Consider the following 23,633-nt stretch of genomic DNA (forward strand, 5'->3'; position numbering starts at 1 on the left):
AATATAGACACACTGCTGCATATGTGAAACTACGACTAACAAACACTACAGACACATATGACTGTGTTTACACACGTATATATGCATAAGTGCACAGATATCGCCCGTGTCCCCCCTCGGCGGAATGGATCAGTCCAGCGAGTATGACGAGGGGTTTCCGCGTCGCGTGCATCGCTCGTCAGTGCTCAAGTGAGCAGGTAAGAACTTCTCTTAAACTTTCCCGTCTTAAAACCATCTTAAAGAGATGTGATCTACATAGCAGTCAACTTGCGTTTATCATATATTGCTCGTTAATAATAACTTCTGCATTTAGATGCCGCTAAGATTTGCAGTGGGTTAGTAGTTCCTGGTTTGTTCTTCAGTTGTATAGAAATAAGTCAACAAAAAGACCTCACACTGCAGAAACAGTCAGTGTGTTTCATGTGAGAGTTAATAACACAGTCTAGACTCTAGAGTTTAAGTGTTTCATCAACATTTTAGAACATGCATACAGATTTTCTAATTATAATTCACCTTTTTTACGTTTATAAATAAATACACTTTGTAGTTTAGTAATTCATAGACATTAAAAGTGTCTATAATTTGTTCTTCACTGTCGTGTTTTAAGTGTAAAAGGGGAAAAAGTGAATCTCCTTTACCTTTGGTACAATTTCACATTGCTCCTGAATTAAGTTGAGATTTTTGCTTAAAAATGCTATTAATATACTTAAATACAATAAGTAATTACCTGTAAAAAAAAAAAAATAAATAAATATGTGCAAAGAAACCTTGAGGTTAACCCTTTATGTTGGTTGGTGTGTGTTGACGGCAGTTTTGGGCTGGTTGACTGTGATCTAGTGATTTTGAGCTGGGTCATGTTCTCTGATGCTGACCAAGCAGATTCACCACTCCTCTTGAATAGATTTGTCAAATGCATGCTTCCCAAATGTTTCATGTGTCATGATTTCACTGATGGACCGGAGGGGTGTGGATTACTTGTGATGTTTTTGTGACTCTCATTCATTAATTAAAGGAGTTCCCACTGATTATTAGGGTGGAGGACACGCAGGTGAGTTGCTCTGGAGGTGATGTGGACTTTGGAGGCTGAACATGGCATTGCTCGAAGCAAAGCTGTGAGATAATCGTGCTATTGTTTGAGAATGGGTGATAAAAAGGTTAGATGTAAATTTCATCTCAATTTGCTTGCTGTTTTGACATTTGACTCCTCGTGATGTGTTCCAGTCATTCTGACCTGTCCAGGAGTTTGTTTTCACAGAGAAGCATAGATAATATCATTGCATTGGACCAAAACTGACTGACTTTGCTCCGTGTATAACAACTTCCCAGAAACATGATCATTTTTGTAACATTGAGTTTACAAAAAAATCAGTTTTTAACTGATTGTTCATAGACCTCACGGACCAATCCGACGCTCTCCATTGACTTTGTATTACGAGAAACAACTTCTTAGTCATTTGTCTTATAAAAAAATAAATTATAAATGTATAAAAGCTGCTATGTATGTGTACAGCAAATAAGCTAAAAAAACAAACAAACACAAAACTGCGTTTTTTTTTTAAATTATTTTTTTATAAGCTGTCGACCCCAAAAAACAAGCGTTTAAGGACATAGTTGTAGCTGTCGGGGTATTTCACGTTGGGCCGTTCAGTTCGATCATGTCGCAAACACACATTTCGTAGTATTCAAAGCAGTGATAACAGCATTGCGCTATAAATATACTTTATTTTAGTATAAAATAATAAGAACTCGGATAACCCATATATTGTCGTAGTCCTGTGTTTATAAGTCACATTCTTTATTCAGCTGCAAAATTAGTCAAAATTAGCAAAACGTAGTCTTTCACAAAACAAATAAATATTTACTTCAAATAATTTGAAGTAGTGTGAGAGCGCAACGATGCTCTATATGTGTTTGCATATCAACGTGATGCTTCCTGTTTCCTTTTCCGCCCATCCTACGAAGGCCGTTGTGGTGAGAAATCCAGTCCCCCCGCGAAATCGAGTCCGCTTAGGACCAAGGCGGTAGCTGTTTTAAATGCCTGATCAAAAGTTGTTATCGCGATAACTTGTATGGCTAATCGGAGCTGCGGTAGCTTGTTGTTTCAAGCTAAAATAATTTAATAAAAGCAACATACAGAATGTAATCGATCAAAATGTTTTTTTAAATGTCATAAAACTAGTAACATCTCATAAATAATGCATTGTAATTAGTTTTAATATTCGGTTACTACTAGAACGCCTCAGCACAGCTTTTGAATATATTTTCCAGTCCTAAAATAATAATAATAATAATTCAGTTGTGATGAATAAAACACGTTTAGCCCACAAATTCAAAAGATTGTGGGATAGTAGAAACAAACCTACGTACAATATTATATATATATATATATATATATATATATATATATATATATATATATATATATATATATATAAATACTCACACACACACACTTTGATTATTTATTTTGACTTACTACCTAATTCATGTAATTTTTTACATTATTTTCAATATTGTAATAAGTACTTATGTTGTTATATATGGTTTTGCTTACAAGCAGTTCATGTATTGCAATTGCTGATTGTATATTATTTAAGAAACTATTGTTTTCAAAGAAAATCATACAGCAATTATCACACTACATAAATTCATTATGATGACAGAAATTACAATTGTAATTGACTTTAACTCATATAACACAGTACATAAAATAGTACAACAGTTATGTGTACTATTACAAATCAGTAATTGTAAGTGAATAATGGCTGTTTGTGCACTGAAAGTAACTAAAAATACAGCTAGTTTATAATTGTTAATTATAAGTTGCAATTATAATGTAATTTTACACATTTTCTTTTTACATATAAATGTTCAAGCAATATGAACACTATCAATGTAAGACATTTATACATTTTTCAAAATGCATAACATTTTCAAAGAATCTTTACAGAAAGACAAACTGTTGTGTCTATATGGTCAAAAACACCCTGACTGTTTTAATAGTTGGTGCTAAATGCATTAGTCATCATACATACAGCAAGCAAGCCAAAGGCAACCGTGGTTAATAAAGAAAAATCTGTAAGATGTCGATACTGGAGTAAAAAAACCTTTGGAGAAATCAAACTAACCAAAAACACTGGGGACCAGTTCTCCTCTGTATATTCAGTCTGAACATTTGGTACAATATCATTGGTAGTTAACAGTGTTACTGCATTGATTCAGCTGTAAGGGTAGAGGTTAATTGTGCCATGTACAGGCAGCAACATTGTTTTCTCTGTGGCCCAGGTGAGGCATGCAGTGGCAGTGAAGAGTGCTAAGGTGCAGTCATCCATTCATAAATTCTTGCTTTTTTGCTGAAACTGGAAACAGTTCATCCTATGTGAAGTCCATTGTGGAAGATTGGGGAATCATCAGTCTCAACGTAACTCGAGAGCGTCTCGGGACAGGGCTTCTGTGGTAAAGAAAAATATAAAAATATTTAAATGTCTTACATTGATAGTGTGCATATTGCTTGAACATTTATATGTAAAAAACAAAAACAACAACAGTAGAATCATTATATTATAATTGCAAGTTATAATTATATAGCAATTATTGCTATCTATATAAACTATCTAGCTGTATTTTTAGTTACTTTCAGTGCACAAACAACCATTATTCACTTACTATACTAAATGGTATATTATTATTATTATTACTCTTTATTTCAGACCCATGGTCCATATGAAAAGAAGAAAGAATGAAGAGGAAAATACACACAGAGAATTTAAAAGACATACAAGCTTGCATTCCAATGCTTCCGCAAACTGGAAAAATACCTTGTATCACTATATAAATATAATAGGCATACTGACGTACTTCATGTAAAATTAATATGACATTCGTTTTACATAAAATAATAATATATCTGTATATAATACAACAATAACACGGTTCTGCACAAGCAATTGCGATATTATATCATTTAGATTAACAATATAAATTCACACACACATCGAGTAAGCTGTACGCTATACTGATACTCGAGTAACAAAAAAAAAAAAAAACCGAGAAATGTTTGATTTCACAACATATAGCTCGTCGGCTATATACTAGCCTATGAAAGATGTAATTTAAAGTACATAAATGGCGATTTAGTAGGAATTGTAATCAGGCGCTAAAAAATAATACCCATTAAATGTTCGTTGAGCCAATGGGATCACTCGGGGTCCTAAGCGGACTCGATTTCTCGGGCGGACTCGATTTCTCATGACACCGTCTCGTTTAGTTCAAGGTTGAGGACACTTCGTCTACGCACTTTACAGAGGATTCGACCTCCGGAGGGCGCTGTTATAGATCAGTGGTTCATTAGCGCAGCTCTGGTTTACTTACAGCGGTAACTCAGGAAGCTCTGTATTCTTGCTGTTCATAAGCGCCCCCTGCTGGCAGGAAGTGACCTTGCGTCTCTTTCAGCTCGTCTGCGGTTTCGTTCACATATCTTTGATAGTTCCATGATGGTTAAAATGCAGTGGTTGGCATTACCATGGTGCTTTTTCGTTCTGTTTTTGGTGCATAAACATTATATCCAACATTTATCAAACTTGTTTTCTCCAGAAAAACTCTATTCTATGATAATTCTGGTTATTGATGTATCTTCCAGCCCTAAGCTCATGCATGGTGATGAGATGCCGCACACATGTTCTCTGCTGATCCTCTCTCTCTGTTAGCGGCGCTCCTCGTATCGGTGGCAGACTCACAGAAGGATCCTGCGATGGATGAGGACGAGCCCTTCCTCAGTAACCTGGACCTGTTCCTCTTCTCTCTCATCGCTGGCCTGATCGTCTACTGGATGGTTTTCCGCAAAAAAGCCGAGCCCATCCCGGAGTTCAAAAAACTAGAGTCTACGTGAGTACCTCCAAACCGCTTTCTCATAAATGAGGAGGAAAAACTGGAAACAGATTCACCTTTTAGCTTTAATTGTGTCATCTGTGTGACTCCAACTCTGGGTCATATTGCACCCCAAAATGTAAAGATTGTATGTTTCATCATATTTTTTTATAAAGGAAATGCCGCTTAATTATTATTATTATTATTTTTTTGTGTAAATTGACTGCAATGATAATTTTAAGATGATACACTATGAATAAATATTATTATGCTGAAAAAACACAGCGCAGTTCATACAGGATAATTGTTTTATTATAATTATTAATTGCTGTCACTCTCACAATAATAATAATGATTTTTTTTTGTCCACCATGGAAAAAAATGTAATGAAAAGTTTGGTGTTACATGTATGAGAAGTTTATTTATGAAGAAGTAATCTGTTTATTTTTAGTGTTGAGTAATGATTAATCGCATCCAACATAAGTTGTTGTGTACATATTATGTGTGTGTACTATGTATGTTTAATATGTATACATAAATATATGTGTGTGTGTGTGTGTATGTATATACAAATAATTTATTTTTATACATTTAATATATTTATATATAATATAAACTATATGAATATAAATAGATACATGCTAACATGTAATTATAATATATATATATATATATATATATATATATATATGTATGTGTGTATGTATATATGTGTGTCTATATATACATAATAAATATACACCGTACACACATTATTTAAACAAAAACTTTAATTTTGGATGCGATTAATCGCGATTAATCGTTTCCCAGCAAGCTTAATTTTCTTGATTCAAAATATAATTTCTTGTGAACTATATAATTACCTATATAAACTCAGAAATAGAAGTATTTCACATCTGAGCAGAAATGTTGTCATCCTCTGTAGTGTCCGTATGGTTGCAGTCTTCCTGGTGAAAGGCTTCAGTGTGTGTTTTTGCAGGGGATGTTTATTGCTCATATATCCTTGAACGGTGTCGCTGGCGAAGGTCTTACTCAATGCCAGACATCACAGTCCCTCCTGAGCTGTTAGTGAGAGAAACCAGAGAGCGTCATCAGTGAAGGATACGCTGCGTTTCAGTGATCTCTCGTCATATATCACCTGCTTTCAGACACGGACCGAGTGAAATAGGACTAGAACAATTAATTACATAAATGTCATTTACATTTAGTCATTTAGCAGACACTTTTATACAAAGCGACTTCCAAACAAAGACTCTTACATTACAGTATTCCATAACTTCCTTAAAAAGTAACTAATTACATTACTTTGCATAAAAAGTAACCAAGTCATTTACTCATCTGTTTATTACAAAAAAAGTAATATTTTTGGTAAATGCAAAAGCTCTTCATCGATGAAGGTGAAATGAATTATGCCTCAGGCTGAAGGAAATGTAAATTCAGAAAGCTCAAAGGTTTCAGCCGTGTATTGCACGATGAGTTGGATACAGGAGAAAGGTTTGTGTCTTGCTCGGAGTTTGTATTTATCCGTTTTTATTCATTTTGATGGATACTGAATCTACGTTTGTGCAAGTTGTCATTGTATATTGAGAGAAGTAACCTCTGTTTGACGGTTGTGGATCAGTGCAGTTAAAGTTGCTCTTGGATGCACTGAAAGGTTGTGTGATCTTATCAGTTTTGCAGATCTTCGCGGTCTGCGTGCATAAACAACACTTATCTGTGGTGTTTTCAGTGTCAGTTTCGCTGTCACACTAACACGGTCCACTCTCTTGTTTGTTGACATTAGATGTGTCATGGTAGAAGTAGCACAAATGCATGTGTGAATCAACACTACTAGCTTTTTTTCTAGTACTTCTACAATTATTTGTAACATACAACATTAGTGGGATTGCCAGCATTTTGAATCTTGCTCTTCAGATGTTTCAGTTTTGTGACTCTGTTTGTCAAATGTTACAAATAGCTTAATTTTTTGTTATTTAGGTTTAAATGTTTTTTTTTTTTTAATCGAGAGAAAAGCCAAAATAGTGAAATTTAACCTCAAATTGCACTTATTGTATTATTGTAATATTGACAGAATGATAGCATAAGCACAGCCAGCTGGAGCGATCGCCTCTACTCATGTCAAAGTTAATGAATAAATTTATATCTGGATTATTATTATTATTTTTATCTAAGGAACTCCATAAGAACTCAAAAATACACTGTCTCCTTTATAAACTTTATGCAATGGTGAATGTATTGTAGGGATTTATACAGCGAGTTTTAGCGATGTCTTAATCATCTTTGCTGATGATGTAGAATAAGTGAATACTGTGAATATCACAAATTGTTTTATGAACACAGAAAGTCAGTTTCCCTTCTCAAGTCAAGTCACCTTTATTTATATAGCGCTTTAAACAGAATACATTGTCAAAGCAACTGAACAACATTCATTTGGAAAACAGTGTCTCAATAATGCAAAATGATAGTTAAAGGCAGTTCATCATTGAATTCAGTGATATCATCTCTGTTCAGTTAAATAGTTTCTGTGCATTTAATTGCAATCAAGTCAATGATATCTCTGTAGATGAAGTGACCCCAACTAAGCAAGCCAGAGGCGACAGCGGCAAGGAACCGAAACTCCATCGGTGACAGAATGGAGAAAAAAACCTTGGCTCAGTTGGGGTCAGTTCTCCTCTGACCAGACGAAACCAGTAGTTCAATTCCAGACTGCAGCAAAGTCAGAAATGTGCAGAAGAATCATCTGTTTCCTGTGGTCTTGTCCTGGTGCTCCTCTGAGACAAGGTCTTTACAGGGGATCTGTATCTGGGGCTCTAGTTGTCCTGGTCTCCGCTGTCTTTCAGGGCAGTAGAGGTCCTTTCTAGGTGCTGATCCACCATCTGGTCTGGATACGTACTGGATCCGGGTGACTGCAGTGACCCTCTGATCTGGATACAGACTGGATCTGGTGGCCACGGTGACCTCGGAATAAGAGAGAAACAGACAAATATTAGCGTAGATGCCATTCTTCTAATGATGTGGAAAGTACGGTGTTATGTGAAGTGTTCCGGTTCCAGTTTACCTAATTAATGCAGCCTAAAAATCCTTTAACGGATTTGGATATTAAAAGAGTATTAGTATGTTATGTGTATGCCAGGTTAAAGAGATGGGTCTTTAATCTAGATTTAAACTGCAAGAGTGTGTCTGCCTCCCGAACAATGTTAGGTAGTTTATTCCAGAGTTTAGGAGCCAAATAGGAAAAGGATCTGCCGCCCGCAGTTGATTTTGATATTCTAGGTATTATCAAATTGCCTGAGTTTTGAGAACGTAGCGGACGTAGAGGATTATAATGTAAAAGGAGCTCATTCAAATACTGAGGTGCTAAACCATTCAGGGCTTTATAAGTAATAAGCAATATTTTAAAATCTATATGATGTTTGATAGGGAGCCAGTGCAGTGTGGACAGGACCGGGCTAATATGGTCATACTTCCTGGTTCTAGTAAGAACTCTTGCTGCTGCATTTTGGACTAGCTGTAGTTTGTTTACCAAGCGTGCAGAACAACCACCCAATAAAGCATTACAATAATCTAACCTTGAGGTCATGAACGCATGGTTAGCATTTCTGCATTTGACATTGAGAGCATAGGCCGTAATTTAAATATATTTTTGAGATGGAAAAATGCAGTTTTACAAATGCTAGAAACGTGGCTTTCTAAGGAAAGATTGCGATCAAGTAGCACACCTAGGTTCCTAACTGATGACGAAGAATTGACAGGGCAACCATCAAGTCTTAGACCGTGTTCCAGGTTATTACATGCAAAGTTTTTTGGTCCTATAATTAACACTTCTGTTTTTTCAGAATTTAGCAGTAAGAAATTACTCGTCATCCAGTTTTTTATATCAACTATGCATTCTGTTAGTTTTTCAAATAGGTGTGTTTCACCGGGCCGTGAAGAAATATAGAGCTGAGTATCATCAGCATAACAGAGAAAGTGAACACCATGTTTCCTGATGATATCTCCCAAGGGTAACATATAAAGCGTGAAGAGTAGCGGCCCTAGTACTGAGCCTTGAGGTACTCCATACTGCACTTGTGATCGATATGATACATCTTCATTCACTGCTACGAACTGATGACGGTCATATAAGTACGATTTAAACCATGCTAATGCACTTCCACTGATGCCAACAAAGTGTTCAAGTCTATGCAAAAGAATGCTGTGTTTAATTGTGTCAAACGGAGCACTAAGATCCAATAAAACTAATAGAGAGATACACCCACGATCAGATGATAAGAGCAGATCATTTGTAACTCTAAGGAGCGCAGTCTCAGTAATATGATACGGTCAGCCGGCAGCCATATCACCCTGGAGCCCAAGACCGGTTTCCCACTGAAGCTAAGCAGGGCTGAGCCTGGTCAGTACCTGGATGGGAGACCTCTGAGAAAACTAGGTTGCTGCTGGAAGAGGTGCTAGTGAGGCCAGCAGGGGGTGCTCACCCTGTGGTCTGTGTGGGTCCTAGCGCCCCAGTGTAGTGATGGGGACACTATACTGTCAACAAGCACCGTCCTTCGGATGAGACGTTAAACCGAGGTCCTGACTCTCTGTGGTCATTAAAAATCCCAGGATGTCTTTCGAAAAGAGTAGAGGTGTGACCTCGGCATCCTGGCTAAATTCGCCTATTGGCCTCTGACCATCATGGCCTCCTAACAATCCCCATATCTGCTGATTGGCTTCATCACTCTGTCTCCTCTCCATCAGTAAGCTGGTGTGTGGTGGGCGTTCTGGCGCAATATGGCTGCCGTCGCATCATCCAGGTGGATGCTGCACACTGGTGGTGGATGAGGAGATACCCCCTGACAATGTAAGGCGCTTTGAGTATCTAGAAAAGCGCTATATAAATGTAACAAATTATTATTATTATTATTATAAATCCTGACTGGAAATCCTCACATATACCATTTTTCTCTAAGAAGGAATATAATTGTGAGGATACCACCTTTTCTAGTATCTTGGACAGAAAAGGGAGATTGGTCTATAATTAAATAGTTATTTGGGGTCAAGTTGTGGTTTTTTGATGCGAGGCTAAAAAACAGCCAGTTTTAAGGTTTTGGGGACACATCCTAATGACAATGAAGAATTAATAATAGTCAGAAGAGGACCTATGACTTCTGGAAGCACCTCTTTTAGGTACGTAGATGGTATAGGGTCTAACATACATGTTGTTGGTTTAGATGATTTAACAAGTTTATACAATTCTTCCTCTCCTATAGTAGAGAATGAGTGGAACTGTTCCTCAGGGGGTCTATAGTGCACTGTCTGATGTGATATTGTAGCTGACGGCTGAATGGTTGCAATTTTATCTCTAATAGTATCGATTTTAGAAGTAAAGTAGTTCATAAAGTCATTACTGCTGTGGTGTTGGGAAATGTCAACACTTGTTGAGACTTTATTTTTTGTTAATTTAGCCACTGTATTGAATAAATACCTGGCGTTATGTTTGTTTTCTTCTAAAAGAGAAGTAAAGTAATCGTATCTAGCAGTTTTTAATGCTTTTCTGTAGGATAAGTTACTTTCCCGCCAGGCAATACGAAATACCTCTAGTTTTGTTTTCCTCCAGCTGCGCTCTATTTTTCGGGCTGCTCTCTTTAGGGTGCGAGTATGCTCATTATACCATGGTGTCAAACTGTTTTCCTTAACCTTTCTTAAGCGTAAAGGAGCAACTGTATTTAAAGTGCTAGAAAAGAGAGAGTCCATAGTTTCTGTTACATCATCAAGTTGTTCTGAGGTTTTGGATATGCTAAGGAATTTGGATACATCAGGAAGATAACTTAAAAAGCAGCCTTTTGTGGTAGAAGTGATGGTTCTTCCATACTTGTAACAAGAAGTAGAGTTTACAATTTTAGCTATATGAAGTTTGCACAGAACTAAATAATGATCTGAGATATCATCACTTGGCTAAATAATTTCAACACTATCAACATCAATTCCATGTGACAGTATTAAATCTAGAGTATGATTTCGACAATGAGTAGGTCCTGAAACATGTTGTCTAACACCAATAGAGTTCAGAATGTCTATAAATGCTGATCCCAATGCATCTTTTTCATTATCGACATGGATATTAAAATCACCAACTATTAAAACTTTATCTGCAGCCAGAACTAACTCGGATGTGAAATCACCAAACTCTTTAATAAAGTCTGTATGGTGCCCTGGTGGCCTGTATACAGTAGCCAGTACAAACATAACAGGGGATTTATCATTAACATTTGTTTCTCTGGATAATGTTATATGAAGCACCATTACTTCAAACGAGTTATACTTGAAGCCTGCCCTCTGAGAAATCCTGAAAACGTTGTTATAAATTGAAGCAACTCCTCCCCCTTTGCCTTTTAGACGCGGCTCGTGTTTATAACAATAATCTTGGGGGGTGGACTCATTTAAAATAATGTAATCATCAGGTTTTAGCCAAGTTTCTGTCAAACAGAGCACATCTATATTATGATCAGTTATCATATTATTTACAAAAAGTGTTTTCGTAGAAAGGGATCTGATATTCAATAAGCCAAGCTTTATCATTTGTTTATCCATATTGCATTTGTTTTTTATTTGTTGAACCTCAATTAAATTATTAACTTTAACTTGGTTTGGATGTTTTTTGTATTTTCTAGTTCGGGGAACAGACACAGTCTCTATAGTGTGATATCTAGGTTAAAGAGTCTCATATCTAGGTTAAAGAGCCCCAGTTAGTCAAGTATAAACACTAAGACTATTTGCCATATTTCTAGAGAGAAGAGTGGTGCCACCCCAGGAGGGATGAAGACCATCTCTTTTAAACAGGTCAGGTCTGCCCCAAAAGCTCGTCCAAGTGTCTATGAAACCTGTTATTCTGTGGGCACCACTCATCAAGAGTGTGACAGCTGGTGGGCCGCTGCTTTCAGAGATTTCTATTTACAGCATGTTTTTGCAGTGTATTCAATCACAGACATCGATGGATATGTGCATTAAGTCCTAAGCTTGTAAATGCAACCTAATAGACCTTTATTGCATTCAGTGTGTCGTCACATCCAGCCTATGATTAGTAGCATAATCAGATTTCCGCCTGCATTATTTTCAATGGAGGGTTAGCGGTTTCATTAAATTAAATGCGTGGCTTTTTATTGGGACACATTGTTTGTTATTTTCTTGAGTGTAAAGGTGCTCAGTCTCTGGAGGATTGTGTATATACATACAGTAGGCATTTGATCTCTCCTTTAAATCAGGAAATACGTGTCTGAAAATAGGAGTTAAGTACGTGTATGATGCCTAGTTTTTGACACATCTGTAGAGTTTTGAAAAATCTTGTAGTGTATTTGTTCCTTGAATTAAAAAACATCTGTTGAATCATTAGTTAACAGTTTTTACTGACCTAATGAATCTTTCTAGATCTGACTGATTGTGCTTTTGTCCCTAGCTCGGCACAGACACGTGCAATGTGTAATGAGTCTGTAAATCAAGCTGATTATGGCTTGTTATTGTCCTCCAGAGATCTGCACTCATCAGTCCAGCTCCTGATGTTACATAACAGCTGCTTCACAGATGTTGTCCTCTAATTAGTGACAATAGCAGAAATTGAATTTGGTTAATTGTCTGTAAAGAACAGAAGAACAGCACAGAAGAGCTCTTTGTCTTTTGGAGCAAGGCAAGCATGCGGTCAGCTGTTAAAGTGCTGTTCAACATTTTTTATCTACTATGATTTGATTCAAGTAATTCCAAGGAAAATCGCCAACAAGGCCGTAAGAAATGTTTTATTTCAAAGTGACTGTAAGATTATACAATCACCCTATCCTTTTTTATTAAATGTGATTTTAATGTGAACAATTCATATTTGTTTCTCTCTCTCTTTTTTTTATTTTTATTTTAATGAGTAATGTTGAGATATGGAGAGCTGGGGGGTGCAAGAACTGGGATTGGGAAACGCTGCAATACAGAATGAAAGATCTGTCCATCCATCCATTAGTTCATCCACAAATTAGCTGAAACTTCACTCATCCTCAGGCCATTCAAGACATAGATGAGTTTTTCTTCATCAGATTTGGAGACATGTGTCATCACATTACATTACGTCGTTACAAACACAACTTTTCTCCTCAAGACATTATCTGATGTTCTGGAGTGCTGTGTATTATTGTGATGTTTTATCAGACTCTCATTCTGACGGCACCCATTCACCGCAGAGCATCCACTGATGAGACACTGATGTAATGACACATGTCTCCAAATTGATTGAAGAAACAAACTCCTCTACATATTGGATTTCCTGAGGGTGAGCACATTTTAGCTAATTAACATTTTTGGCTGAACTATTCCTTTAAAGAAGAGAGGAGTTATGTTCCAGTCACTCAGATGTTCTTTCGTCTCAGTAGTTGGGTTTTTAGAAATTGCAAAGCATGTCTTCTCTCTCTCTCTCTCTCTCTCTCTCTCTCTCTGTCTCTCTCTCTCTGTCTCTCTCTCTCTCTGTCTCTCCCTGTCTCTCCCTGTCTCTCTCGCTCTCTGCCTCTCTGTCACCGGAGGATCCTCTTATGATGGATGGGGTTCTCCGGAGGGAGGGACCGTGGCTGTCTTAAGAAGCTGCTGCTGAAGGACCGTTCTGTGTGTGTCTCTGTCGGCTCTTCCTCTAGTCTTCTGTGTGTGTTTGAGTGGGAGTCCTGCTGTGTGTCGTCCAGATGTTGCATGTGTTTGAGAGCGAAGGGAATCTGCGTGATGCTTCACCGTCTGCGGACCGTTGTTGATGGAGGAGGGACGCTCTAACAGACTCCTTCAGGTTCTCTTGTAGGACAGATGGTTTTTCTCACCGATGGCGGTGGCTTGTGTTTCCAGTGCGTGCGGTAGTTAACGGTTCGCCCTCGGACGTGTTTCGTGTGATCATGGGCTGTGTGTTCTCCTTACCGGAGGACCGGCTGGTCTCCTTCGACAGGTGAGTGTCCTGCTCCTGGACGAGCGAGACACAGTTTGTGTGTCGGAGTATGATCCTTCAGATGGTTCACATCTTCACTGATGAACTGAAGTGAGTGAGTCAGACGAGACCGACGTGCAGAACGTGCTCTTCAATGAGCAACGTCTGTTCGCTCTCCAGACAAGTACACAATAAATACTAGATTTTTCAAAAGCAGCTTGGTTGAAAGAACTATTTTTATTATGAAACAAGCTTGTTGTATAACATAACATCATTGCTCTATAGAGCTCGCTTCATATTTCAGGGCAAAAAGTGCTGATGATCATCTTTCACCGTTAATGAAAGCATTAAATTCCTTCTCTTGTTAAATAGAGAATAGTAACTTTAAAGCACTGGTGTTTCCCATTTAAAACAGCAGTTTTCACTCATTAAATCACACAATTCACATCCTTGTGCAATAGTTGGCCGTGAGCCCAGAGTTTTTACACTGTGAAAAGTCTCTCAGGCTTTTTCTATTGACTGAACTCTCTTGAACTCTTGAACAATTGTGTTTTAATGTCTATGTGTGTGTGTGTGTGTGAGAGAGAGAGAGACTTGATTTTCCAGATGAAAGTAAAACTTCAGTAACAGTTTAGTATAGGGACAAATTCTCACCGTTAACTAGTTGCTTATTAGCATGCCTATTGTTAAACATACTGGCTGTTTATAAGTGTTAATAAAGCACATATTCTACATCCATAATCCTTATTAATACCTAAACTACAACTACCTAGCTAACTATTAATAAGAAGCAAATTAGGAGTTTATGGTTTGTTAATAGCGAGAGTTGGACCTTAAAAATTTGCTTGTATATATTACTCTGAGATTACTATTATTTTTCTGTATTACTCTTATTGCCTTTTGCATAATCCTTTTTAAATGTTGATTACTACTTCATCTTAAAGGTGAAAAATCATGAAAATCAGACTTTTTCCATGTTTAAGTGCTATAATCTGGTCCCTTATTATAATATTACCGCCCCTTCATCCTTGCACGTTTCCAGAAAACCATATTTCAGAGGATTAAACCGATATGCCTTTAAAATGCACGATAGACATGATCATCAAAACCAAACAGATTTTTTTAGCAGGTTTGAGTTGTAAAGGCACAGCTCTATTCTGGAAAAAGGGGCGGGGAGCAGCAGCTCATTTGCATTTAAAGAGACACACATTAAAACAGCCCATTACTGCTTTAACTCAAAATATGCATTTTCTATATGATATAATAAATTATCTGTGGGGGATATTGAGATGAAACTTCAGACACGATCTGGGGACACCTGAGACTTATATTGCATATTATAAAAGGTGGCATAGGAGGTCTCCTTAAGTCTCTTTCATTTAAACTCTGATGTAAATGACTATAAATTAGAGCCCAGCCCATATATATCGTTTTGCCGATTTTATCGGCCGATATGAGTGTGTCACAGATATATCGGTATCAGAGTATATGCCACTGATTTGCCACCGATATTAACTTTATTTGTATTTTTTTATGATGATAAAATTCAGGTAAAATGCTTGTAAATGGTGTAGTTATGTAGTTTGTCTCTCTCCATTGTTTGCTACTGGCGACCTGGATGAAACGCTTCAAAGCTAAAGTCTGTGGAATACCGTGAAATCAGTGAATGAATGTTCCTCAATGGAATAAAGTTGAATGGAATTGAATTGAAAAAAAGTTTTATAAACTTCAATTTAATGGTTAAGTTTACTGATGTCAGACTCATTTTGGATAATAAAGTTTAAATAGTTTAATGCCCTGCCTCCATTACACATCGGTCACATCATTATAAGTGTTTGATCACCACATTTGAGTGATTATTGCAAAAAACAATTCTGTATATATATTCTGTTTATGTATATACTGTATTCTATATATAGTACCAGTTAAATGTTTGGACACAAATGAGAAAGTGTCCAAACTTTTGACTGGTACTGTACTATAATATACACACAGAATATCGGCCGATATATTGATATCAGTGTTTTAACTCCCTAATATCGGTATCGGCCCCCAAAAACCCATATCGGTTGGGGCTCTACCATAAATCCTACATCAATGTGCTTTTGGTTTCATTGGCAAATACATGAGCAGCTGATTAAAAGCTTCAAGCGCTGATCTATTGAGAAGAATTACAGAAGCAGTGTTTACACTGATTTCAGGAGTGCTTGAAGATTCAGTTTGTGTTTTATAATTTTTTTGCCGATATTTGTCTGCATGATCATTTAGGATGTAATTATTAGTAACCATTTTTTATGCATGGCATCTGTGAATCTGTGTTTTGTAGGCCTCAGACAACCAGAGATACCAGTTTTATTGACAAAATGAAGAAAACGGTAAGAGATTTTACCCTCCTCTTCTCCAGTAGAGTGGATGTATTAAAATGATCTCACGAAACTGGCTGTTAAACAAATCTTTGGGTTTTTTTTTTATTTTTTTATTTAGGCAGTCAAATGGTAAAATATTGAAACTGAATTGGCTGAAAAAAAAAAATAACTGAAACAGTTTAGTTTTTCAAAGTAAGTCAACATTTTAACATCAAAAATATGCACAAAAACAAGCTGCTGGTTTATAAAATCCATAAATCGGTGCTCTTTGGATCAAAAAACGAATTTCTCCAAGGTACTAATGAAAAAATGTGAAAGCCTGCATTCATGTGGCTTTATATTAAAAGCAAGAGTTGCTATTGTCATTATTAGTACTAAAGAACTGACTTTAGTATTTCCTCTAGGGCAAGAACATCGTGGTGTTTTACGGCTCACAGACGGGCACGGCTGAAGAGTTTTCCAACAGACTTGCCAAAGATGCTCATCGCTACGGCATGAAGGGAATGTCAGCGGATCCCGAGGAATATGACATGGTGATGCATGCAGTGGGATGAAAACCGGCTCTTTGTTCCTCTCCAGTCGCTGTTTATTTACACACACTTTTATCTGCAGAGCGAGCTCTCCCGTCTGCCTGAGATTGAGAACTCGATAGCCATCTTCTGCATGGCCACGTATGGAGAGGGAGACCCGACCGATAACGCTCAGGACTTCTATGACTGGCTACATGAGGGCGATGCCGACTTCACCGGAGTTAAATATACAGTGAGTTCATCATCATCTGATTATAGTGAGGGTAACATCCCCTGAAAATGTGCTCACCCTCAGGACATCCAATATGTAGAGGAGTTTGTTTCTGGATCAGATTTGGAGAAATCTAGCATTGCATCAGTGTCTCATCAGTGGATGCTCTGCAGTGAATGGGTGCCGTCAGAATGAGAGTTCAAACAGCTGATAAAAACATCACAATAATCCACAGCACTCCAGTCCATCAGTTAACATCTGGAGAAGACAAAAACTGTTTTATTGTTACTTCAAACCATTGCTTTCAGCTAAAAATGAATCTATAATTCATAATCTTGCTTTCTTTTTCACTTCAGGAAGCATTATTATAGATTATAGACTTGTAATTTAGCCAGAAGTGACTGTTTGAAGTTAAAAAGTTCTCAGCTTTTGTCTTCTCCAGATGCTAAATGATGACTGGAGTGCTGTGGATTATTATTGTGATGTTTTTATCAGCTGTTTGGACTCTCATTCTGACGGCACCCATTCACTGCAGAGCATCCACTGATGCAATGCTGCATATCTCCAAATCTGATCCAGAAACAAACTCATCCTGATCTTGGGTGGCCTGAGTGTGAGGACATATTCAGTCAGCTATTCCTTTAAGTGTGTGATCTTGTACGTTTCATTTAAGCAGCTGTCCAAGCACTTTGTGAGGATTTTGCGAGGAGCATTGTGTTTCTAATGCGTTCGGTGCTTTCCAGCGTACGCTTGAGCGAACACAACCCAGTGCAGCAGAGCAGAAGTGAATCTGGGGAATGCTGTGTCATACTTCCTCAAGCCAAAGTCTCAGACAGGGTTCTCACGTATACTACACTGACACTGTGCAGAGTTCAGACTCCACCGAGGCCATGTGTTTAGCAGAAGTGCTCACTACAGATGCGGCCGAGGGGATTTAAAGGAACAGTGCATTCAAAATTAACATTCTGTCAGTATTGACTCCCTTCAGATCATTCCTAACACACATGCTGTCATTTTTATATTGAATACAAAACCTTTTTTTTTTTGTTCATATAGCAACGGAGTAAAAAAAAATGGAAAAGTAAATATAACACCATAGCACTGAAATGGTAGCTCGCATAACAAGAATTTAAATGCATCTTAGATGTATCTTTAGTTAAAACAATAACAAAAAAAATAAACATTTATTTCTGATAGTCAGGAAATGTATTCTTTGAGATTTATCGTTTTTAGTAATATTTTGAATTACCGTAGTTTTTATTTTTCTAATTTGCATTCTCTTTTCTTAATGTTAGTTAAAATTGTAGTAATTTGTGGTTTTGTCATGTTGTGGTGTTTTTTTTTTTTTTTTTTTTTTTTCATTTGTTTTTTTCAGTTTTGGTTATTTTAGCAACTCAAATGAAACTAAATACATATCAGAATGTTTCCTTGGCCAAATAATTTGAATATAATACATTTTAAAGTATTATGATTTATCCTTGTATTATTTTATTTTATTTCAGGTAACATTTATTTTATATCGAGTTTCAATGAAAAAGTCTTGAACCTCATTTACTCTTGTATTTATTAGTGCTGAGCACTTGTGATCTTAATAACCGCTGAATATAAGGTACAGATATAGAACTATCCATATTTATCTGTTTGTATTTGTAATTTCTAAACTGTATTTTGAAGGTGTTTGCGCTGGGAAATAAGACATACGAGCACTATAACGCGATGGGAAAGTATGTGGACCAGAGGCTGTCTGAGCTGGGAGCGCAGAGGATCTTTGACCTGGGAATGGGAGACGATGACGGGAAGTGAGTGACGCTGCTTATAATGTGTCTGACCAACTTCTAGTTTCAGATCGTTTCTGTGCTCACATTTTTGAAGAATTAAATTTTAGAAATACTCCGTTTTAATTCACCTGATTTCAAAGCTCAATGTCTTCCATCTCTTCCTACTACATTTTCTGGCAAACATGACATTTCTTATTATTTTGAAGTTGAAGTATTTTGAAATTCAAGGGAGAAATAGAAGAGGAGATAGAGCTTAAAATATAATCACAATATTTGTTTTCCCCCAAAAATCTGATATTGGCGTTTACATGCATCACAACTCTTCAGCTCATTTAATGGAGAAGGAAACACTTCCCATGTGTCACAGAATCAGATACCTTTCAATCCGGGGCCCATGAAATGCAAATCTCTTCCCCCCTCGATTCTGTGTTTTATGATTTAATCCAAATCTATAATCAATAAACATTGTGTCTAAAAACTGAATTAAAGGTGCAGTAGGTAACTTTTGTAAAAATATATTGTTTACATATTTGTTAAACCTGTCATTATGTCCTGACAGTAGAATATGAGACAGATAATCTGTGAAAAAAATCAAGCTCCTCTGGCTCCTCCCAGTGTCCTATTGCCATTTGCAGAAACTCCATCGCTCCCGGTAAAAAACAACCAATCAGAGCCGCGGTCCGTAACTTTGTTTGTGTTCAACATGTAGAAAAATGTATATAATAAGCGAGTACACCATGAATCCATTTTCCAAACCGTGTTTTTGGCTTGTCCTGAATCACTAGGGTGCACCTATAATAAGTGTTTATATTCGGACTATTTTAGATTGCTTCGGGGGTACCGCGGCGGAGTAACCCAGTACCTTTGTGATTCTTCATAGACATAAACAGAGAGAAGTAGTTCCGGCTACGATGTTCTTCCGCAAGACGCAAGCAGTTCTGTCTATTAACCGCTAGAGCGTCAAAAGTTACCGACTGCAGCTTTAATAAAGAATAATTAGTCTTTTAAAATGTAACTTATAACAAAATGTATACATTTTTTTTTGTTGTTGTCAAATATGATGCTGCACATCAGAACTGTATCAATTTAAACTTACCTTATTATGATGATGATGATGATGATGATGATTTTGTAAAGTTTATTAGTGTATATAATCTACTTGTCATGGTTTGTTCAGGTAACACTGAACCTTTGTTTTCTGGGTTGTTCACTGACGTCATGAAGACTTCTGCTGTGACTGACTGTTAGATTCTTCCATATAGAGTAAAAATATCCACAGCTTATCATCGTTATCAACATCAAGTGTATTGTGATCTCTGATGTCACACAGTCATTCTGTGAAGATAAGACTGCTGGGTCTATCACATGATCTCCTCTCATTTATAATGCATTATTAACAAGGTTAAGAGTGTGTGTTTGCGTGCTTGTTTTTGAGTGTGTCTGAACCCTGAACATTATCAGGAAGGCTATTCCAGAGTTTGGGAGCCAAATGTGAGAAAGCTCTACCTCCTTTAGTGGACTTTGCTATCCTAGGAACTACCAAAAGTCCAGTGTTTTGTGACCTTAGGGTGCGTGATGGGTTGTAGCGTGGTAGAAGGCTAGTTGGGTATGCAGGAGCTAAACCATTTAGGGCCTTATAGGTAAGTAATGATAATTTGTAACTGATACAGAACTTAATAGGTAGCCAGTGCAGAGACTGTAAAATTGGGGTAATATGATCATATTTTCTTGACCTCGTAAGGACTCTAGCTGCTGCATTTTGGACGACCTGTAGCTTGTTTATTGAAGAAGCAGGACAACCACCTAGAAGTGCATTACAATAGTCCAGTCTAGAGGTCATGAATGCATGAACTAGCTTTTCTGCATCAGAAACAGATAACATGTTTCGTAGCTTGGCAATGTTTCTAAGATGGAAGAATGCAGTTTTTATAACATTGGAAATATGATTTTCAAAAGACAAATTGCTGTCTAATATAACACCCAGATTTCTGACTGTAGAGGAAGTAACAGTACATCCGTCATACATCTTTTAAATTTTTAACACACTCTGTTAGCTTAGATAATTGGGAAGTTTCATCTGGTCTCGTTGAGATATATAGCGGAGTATCATCAGCATAACAGTGGAAGCTAATCCTGTATTTTCTAATAATATTACCAAGGGGCAACATGTATATTGAAAACAGAAGAGGACCTAGGACGGATCCTTGTGGCACTCCATATTTTACTGATGATAAATGAGATGACTCCCCATTTAAATAAACAAAATGGTAGCGATCGGACAGGTAGGATCTAAACCATCTTACAGCCTGCCCTTGAATACCTGTATAGATTTGTAATCTATCAATGAGTATGTTTGAGTGTGTGTGATTGTTTGTGAGTGAGTGTGTGTATGTGTTTGTGTGCACTTGTTCAAAGTGATGAGAGATTGTTGTTTGCTCTCAGTATGATGAGTTGTGCGGGTCAGTTACCAGCTGAGAATCACTGATGTGGAGAAGTGTGTAATGATGTTTTGTGGTTGTTTCTCTCTCAGTCTCGAGGAGGATTTCGTGTCGTGGAGGGAGCAGTTCTGGCCGGCTGTGTGTGAACACTTTGGAGTGGAGGCGACAGGAGAAGAGTCCAGGTCTGAATGCTCTCTGTTGTCAGCGGGTCACAGTGACCCGAGAGGAGAACATGCCCTGCTCTGCTCATTATCAGCTCTTACAGACGTTTGTCTCTCTCTGTGTGTCTCAGCATCCGTCAGTACGAGCTGAAGGTGCACAGCGATGTGAACATGAATAAGGTCTACACTGGAGAGCTGGGTCGCCTCAAGAGCTTCGAGAGCCAGAAGCCGTGAGTACAGCACTTCCTTCAGTTTCTCAGACACACAGCAGTGTGATCCTTCATTCACAAACCCCCGTCTCCCACAAACACTTCAGCCGTACTTCATTAGATCAGATGGAGACTAATGGTAGTTTAAGATGCTTTATCTGCGTATAGCTAGTATAGTCTGTGATACAGATTGGAAACGCTTTAAGTCAATATTTACCCCTAGAAATTGATTTTTAGAGGCATGTTTCACTTTTATGAGTGCATACTTATTACTTTCCAGCCACAAGCCATTAAAATAATCTGTCCAAGTAAATATGTGTTCTTCAGTTATGGCTGTTAAATATAACATTTCATTTCTTGTATATGAGATGATTTTTTTTATTCATTTTTTTAAATGAAGTGTCTTCTGCTCATCAAGGCTATATTTATTTCATCCAAGTAGTGCTACAGTAAGAGCACTAATACTATGAAATATTATTGCAAATTAAAAAATGTGACAGTAAAACATTTATAATGATACAAAAGATTCTATTTCAAGTAAATACTGTTTTCTTACATTTCTATTAATCAAAGAATCCACACAGTTTCCACAAAATATTAAATGGCAAAAACTGTATTTAAGTTTGATAATAATAATAATAACAATAATAATAACAATAATAATAATAATATGAGCCATTATTGAGAACTGAGCACCAATAATTGAGCAGATGATTTCTGAAGATCATGTGACACTGAAGACTGGAGGAATGATGCTGAAAATACAGCGGAGCATCACAGAAATACATTACACTTTAACACAGATTCACACAGAAAACACTTATTTTAATTTGTAGTAATATTTCACAATATTACTGTATCCACTGTATTTGAGCACATAAATGCAGCCTCGGTGAACTTCATTCAACACATTTAAAAATCAATGTTTCCAAACTGTTGACAAGTGCTGAATACTGAATTACTAATGCAAGCGCCAAAGCAAATGATGTGATTAATGTATTATGATTATAGAATGTTATTAAATATGAAACTCTCAGATGCTAGAGAACAGATAAAAGAAAAAAATGTGCAAGAGCGTAGTAAATGTGTGGGGTCAGATGCTTGCTCTGAGCGCTGGTTAACCTCTGACCCCGGTAGAGACTTCTGTCATTCATTGTCTGTTCTCACAGGCCCTTTGACTCGAAGAACCCGTTCCTGGCTCCGGTCACGGTGAACCGCAAGCTCAATAAGGCTGGGGACAGACACCTGATGCACCTGGAGCTGGACATCACTGGCTCCAGAATCAGGTGACGCACATCAGGACTGTGTCTAATGACACGCTCTCGCTGGTGCTACAGGACTGTGCAAGCATATGAGGAGCAATATAGAATTTGGAGTGTAATATGCAAAATAACAATGCATTTCTGTATTTACATTTACATTTTCCAATACATTTGTGCAACGTTTGGTGCAAAATGTTCATAATGAACTATTTTAATTTGCCATTTCATACACCGGTTTTAATATGTAAAATGGATAGTAATTTTAACGCTTAATTAGTTGCAAAGTGAAAATGTGTTAAAGAAATGATTAGATATGTGCAACATGTTCAAGCAAAAACTGTGGCAAAATTATCATTCAAATGTTATTTTTCTTTTTACATATTAAAACTAGTGCATGAAATGACAGATACAAATTATGTAATTTAACTTTCATTTTCATTTTGCACCAAACGTTGCACAAATGAATTAGAAAATGTAAATATAAATACAGAAATGCATTGTCATTTTACACTCCAAATTGAACATTGCTACCCATACGCTTCCATACAGGACAACCTTGCATCGTGGGATGAAGTTGCATTAATTGCTTGCCCTCAGTAGTCTATCAGTGTCACAATAATGAAGATATTTACAACTGTATTATCGTAAGGTGCCCTTATTACAGTGTAATTATACATGAAAGTACTGAGTGATATTAATAGACTACATGCACTTTATGGTTAGGGTTAGGAAAAGGGTTTTGCTTACAGTTACTTGCATGTAATTATGCATAATGAATCGTTATTATAATGGTACTTAACGTGTATAAGTTAGGATAAATTAAAGTGGTCTTTGTTACAGTGTAATTATACAAGTACACAGAAATAGTTTCCTGCATGAACCCACTGTATGTTTCGGT

The 23,633-nt window shown here is 37.0% G+C and overlaps 1 protein-coding gene across 3 annotated transcripts in view; it reads left to right on the forward strand.

The window, feature by feature from the left end:
• The first annotated feature begins 58 nt into the window (after positions 1 to 58).
• The window catches only part of porb (P450 (cytochrome) oxidoreductase b), a 31,236-nt gene continuing 7,661 nt past the window's right edge, over positions 59 to 23,633 (forward strand). Inside the window, exons 1-9 of one of the 3 annotated variants that reach the window (XM_052577148.1) lie at positions 59 to 197; positions 4,707 to 4,884; positions 16,107 to 16,155; positions 16,551 to 16,679; positions 16,759 to 16,908; positions 18,562 to 18,686; positions 21,196 to 21,285; positions 21,396 to 21,494; positions 22,643 to 22,759. In XM_052577148.1, the coding sequence (XP_052433108.1) occupies positions 4,751 to 4,884; positions 16,107 to 16,155; positions 16,551 to 16,679; positions 16,759 to 16,908; positions 18,562 to 18,686; positions 21,196 to 21,285; positions 21,396 to 21,494; positions 22,643 to 22,759 (893 nt within the window). In that variant the 5' untranslated portion in view covers positions 59 to 197; positions 4,707 to 4,750. Of the gene's footprint in view, positions 198 to 245; positions 336 to 4,706; positions 4,885 to 13,481; positions 13,802 to 16,106; positions 16,156 to 16,550; positions 16,680 to 16,758; positions 16,909 to 18,561; positions 18,687 to 21,195; positions 21,286 to 21,395; positions 21,495 to 22,642; positions 22,760 to 23,633 lie in introns of those variants that run through there. The other 2 variants (XM_052577147.1, XM_052577149.1) reach the window with 2 other exon arrangements.

This window comes from Carassius gibelio, chromosome B15 (assembly GCF_023724105.1).
Source record: "Carassius gibelio isolate Cgi1373 ecotype wild population from Czech Republic chromosome B15, carGib1.2-hapl.c, whole genome shotgun sequence".
In the NCBI taxonomy this organism is placed as follows: domain Eukaryota; kingdom Metazoa; phylum Chordata; class Actinopteri; order Cypriniformes; family Cyprinidae; genus Carassius; species Carassius gibelio.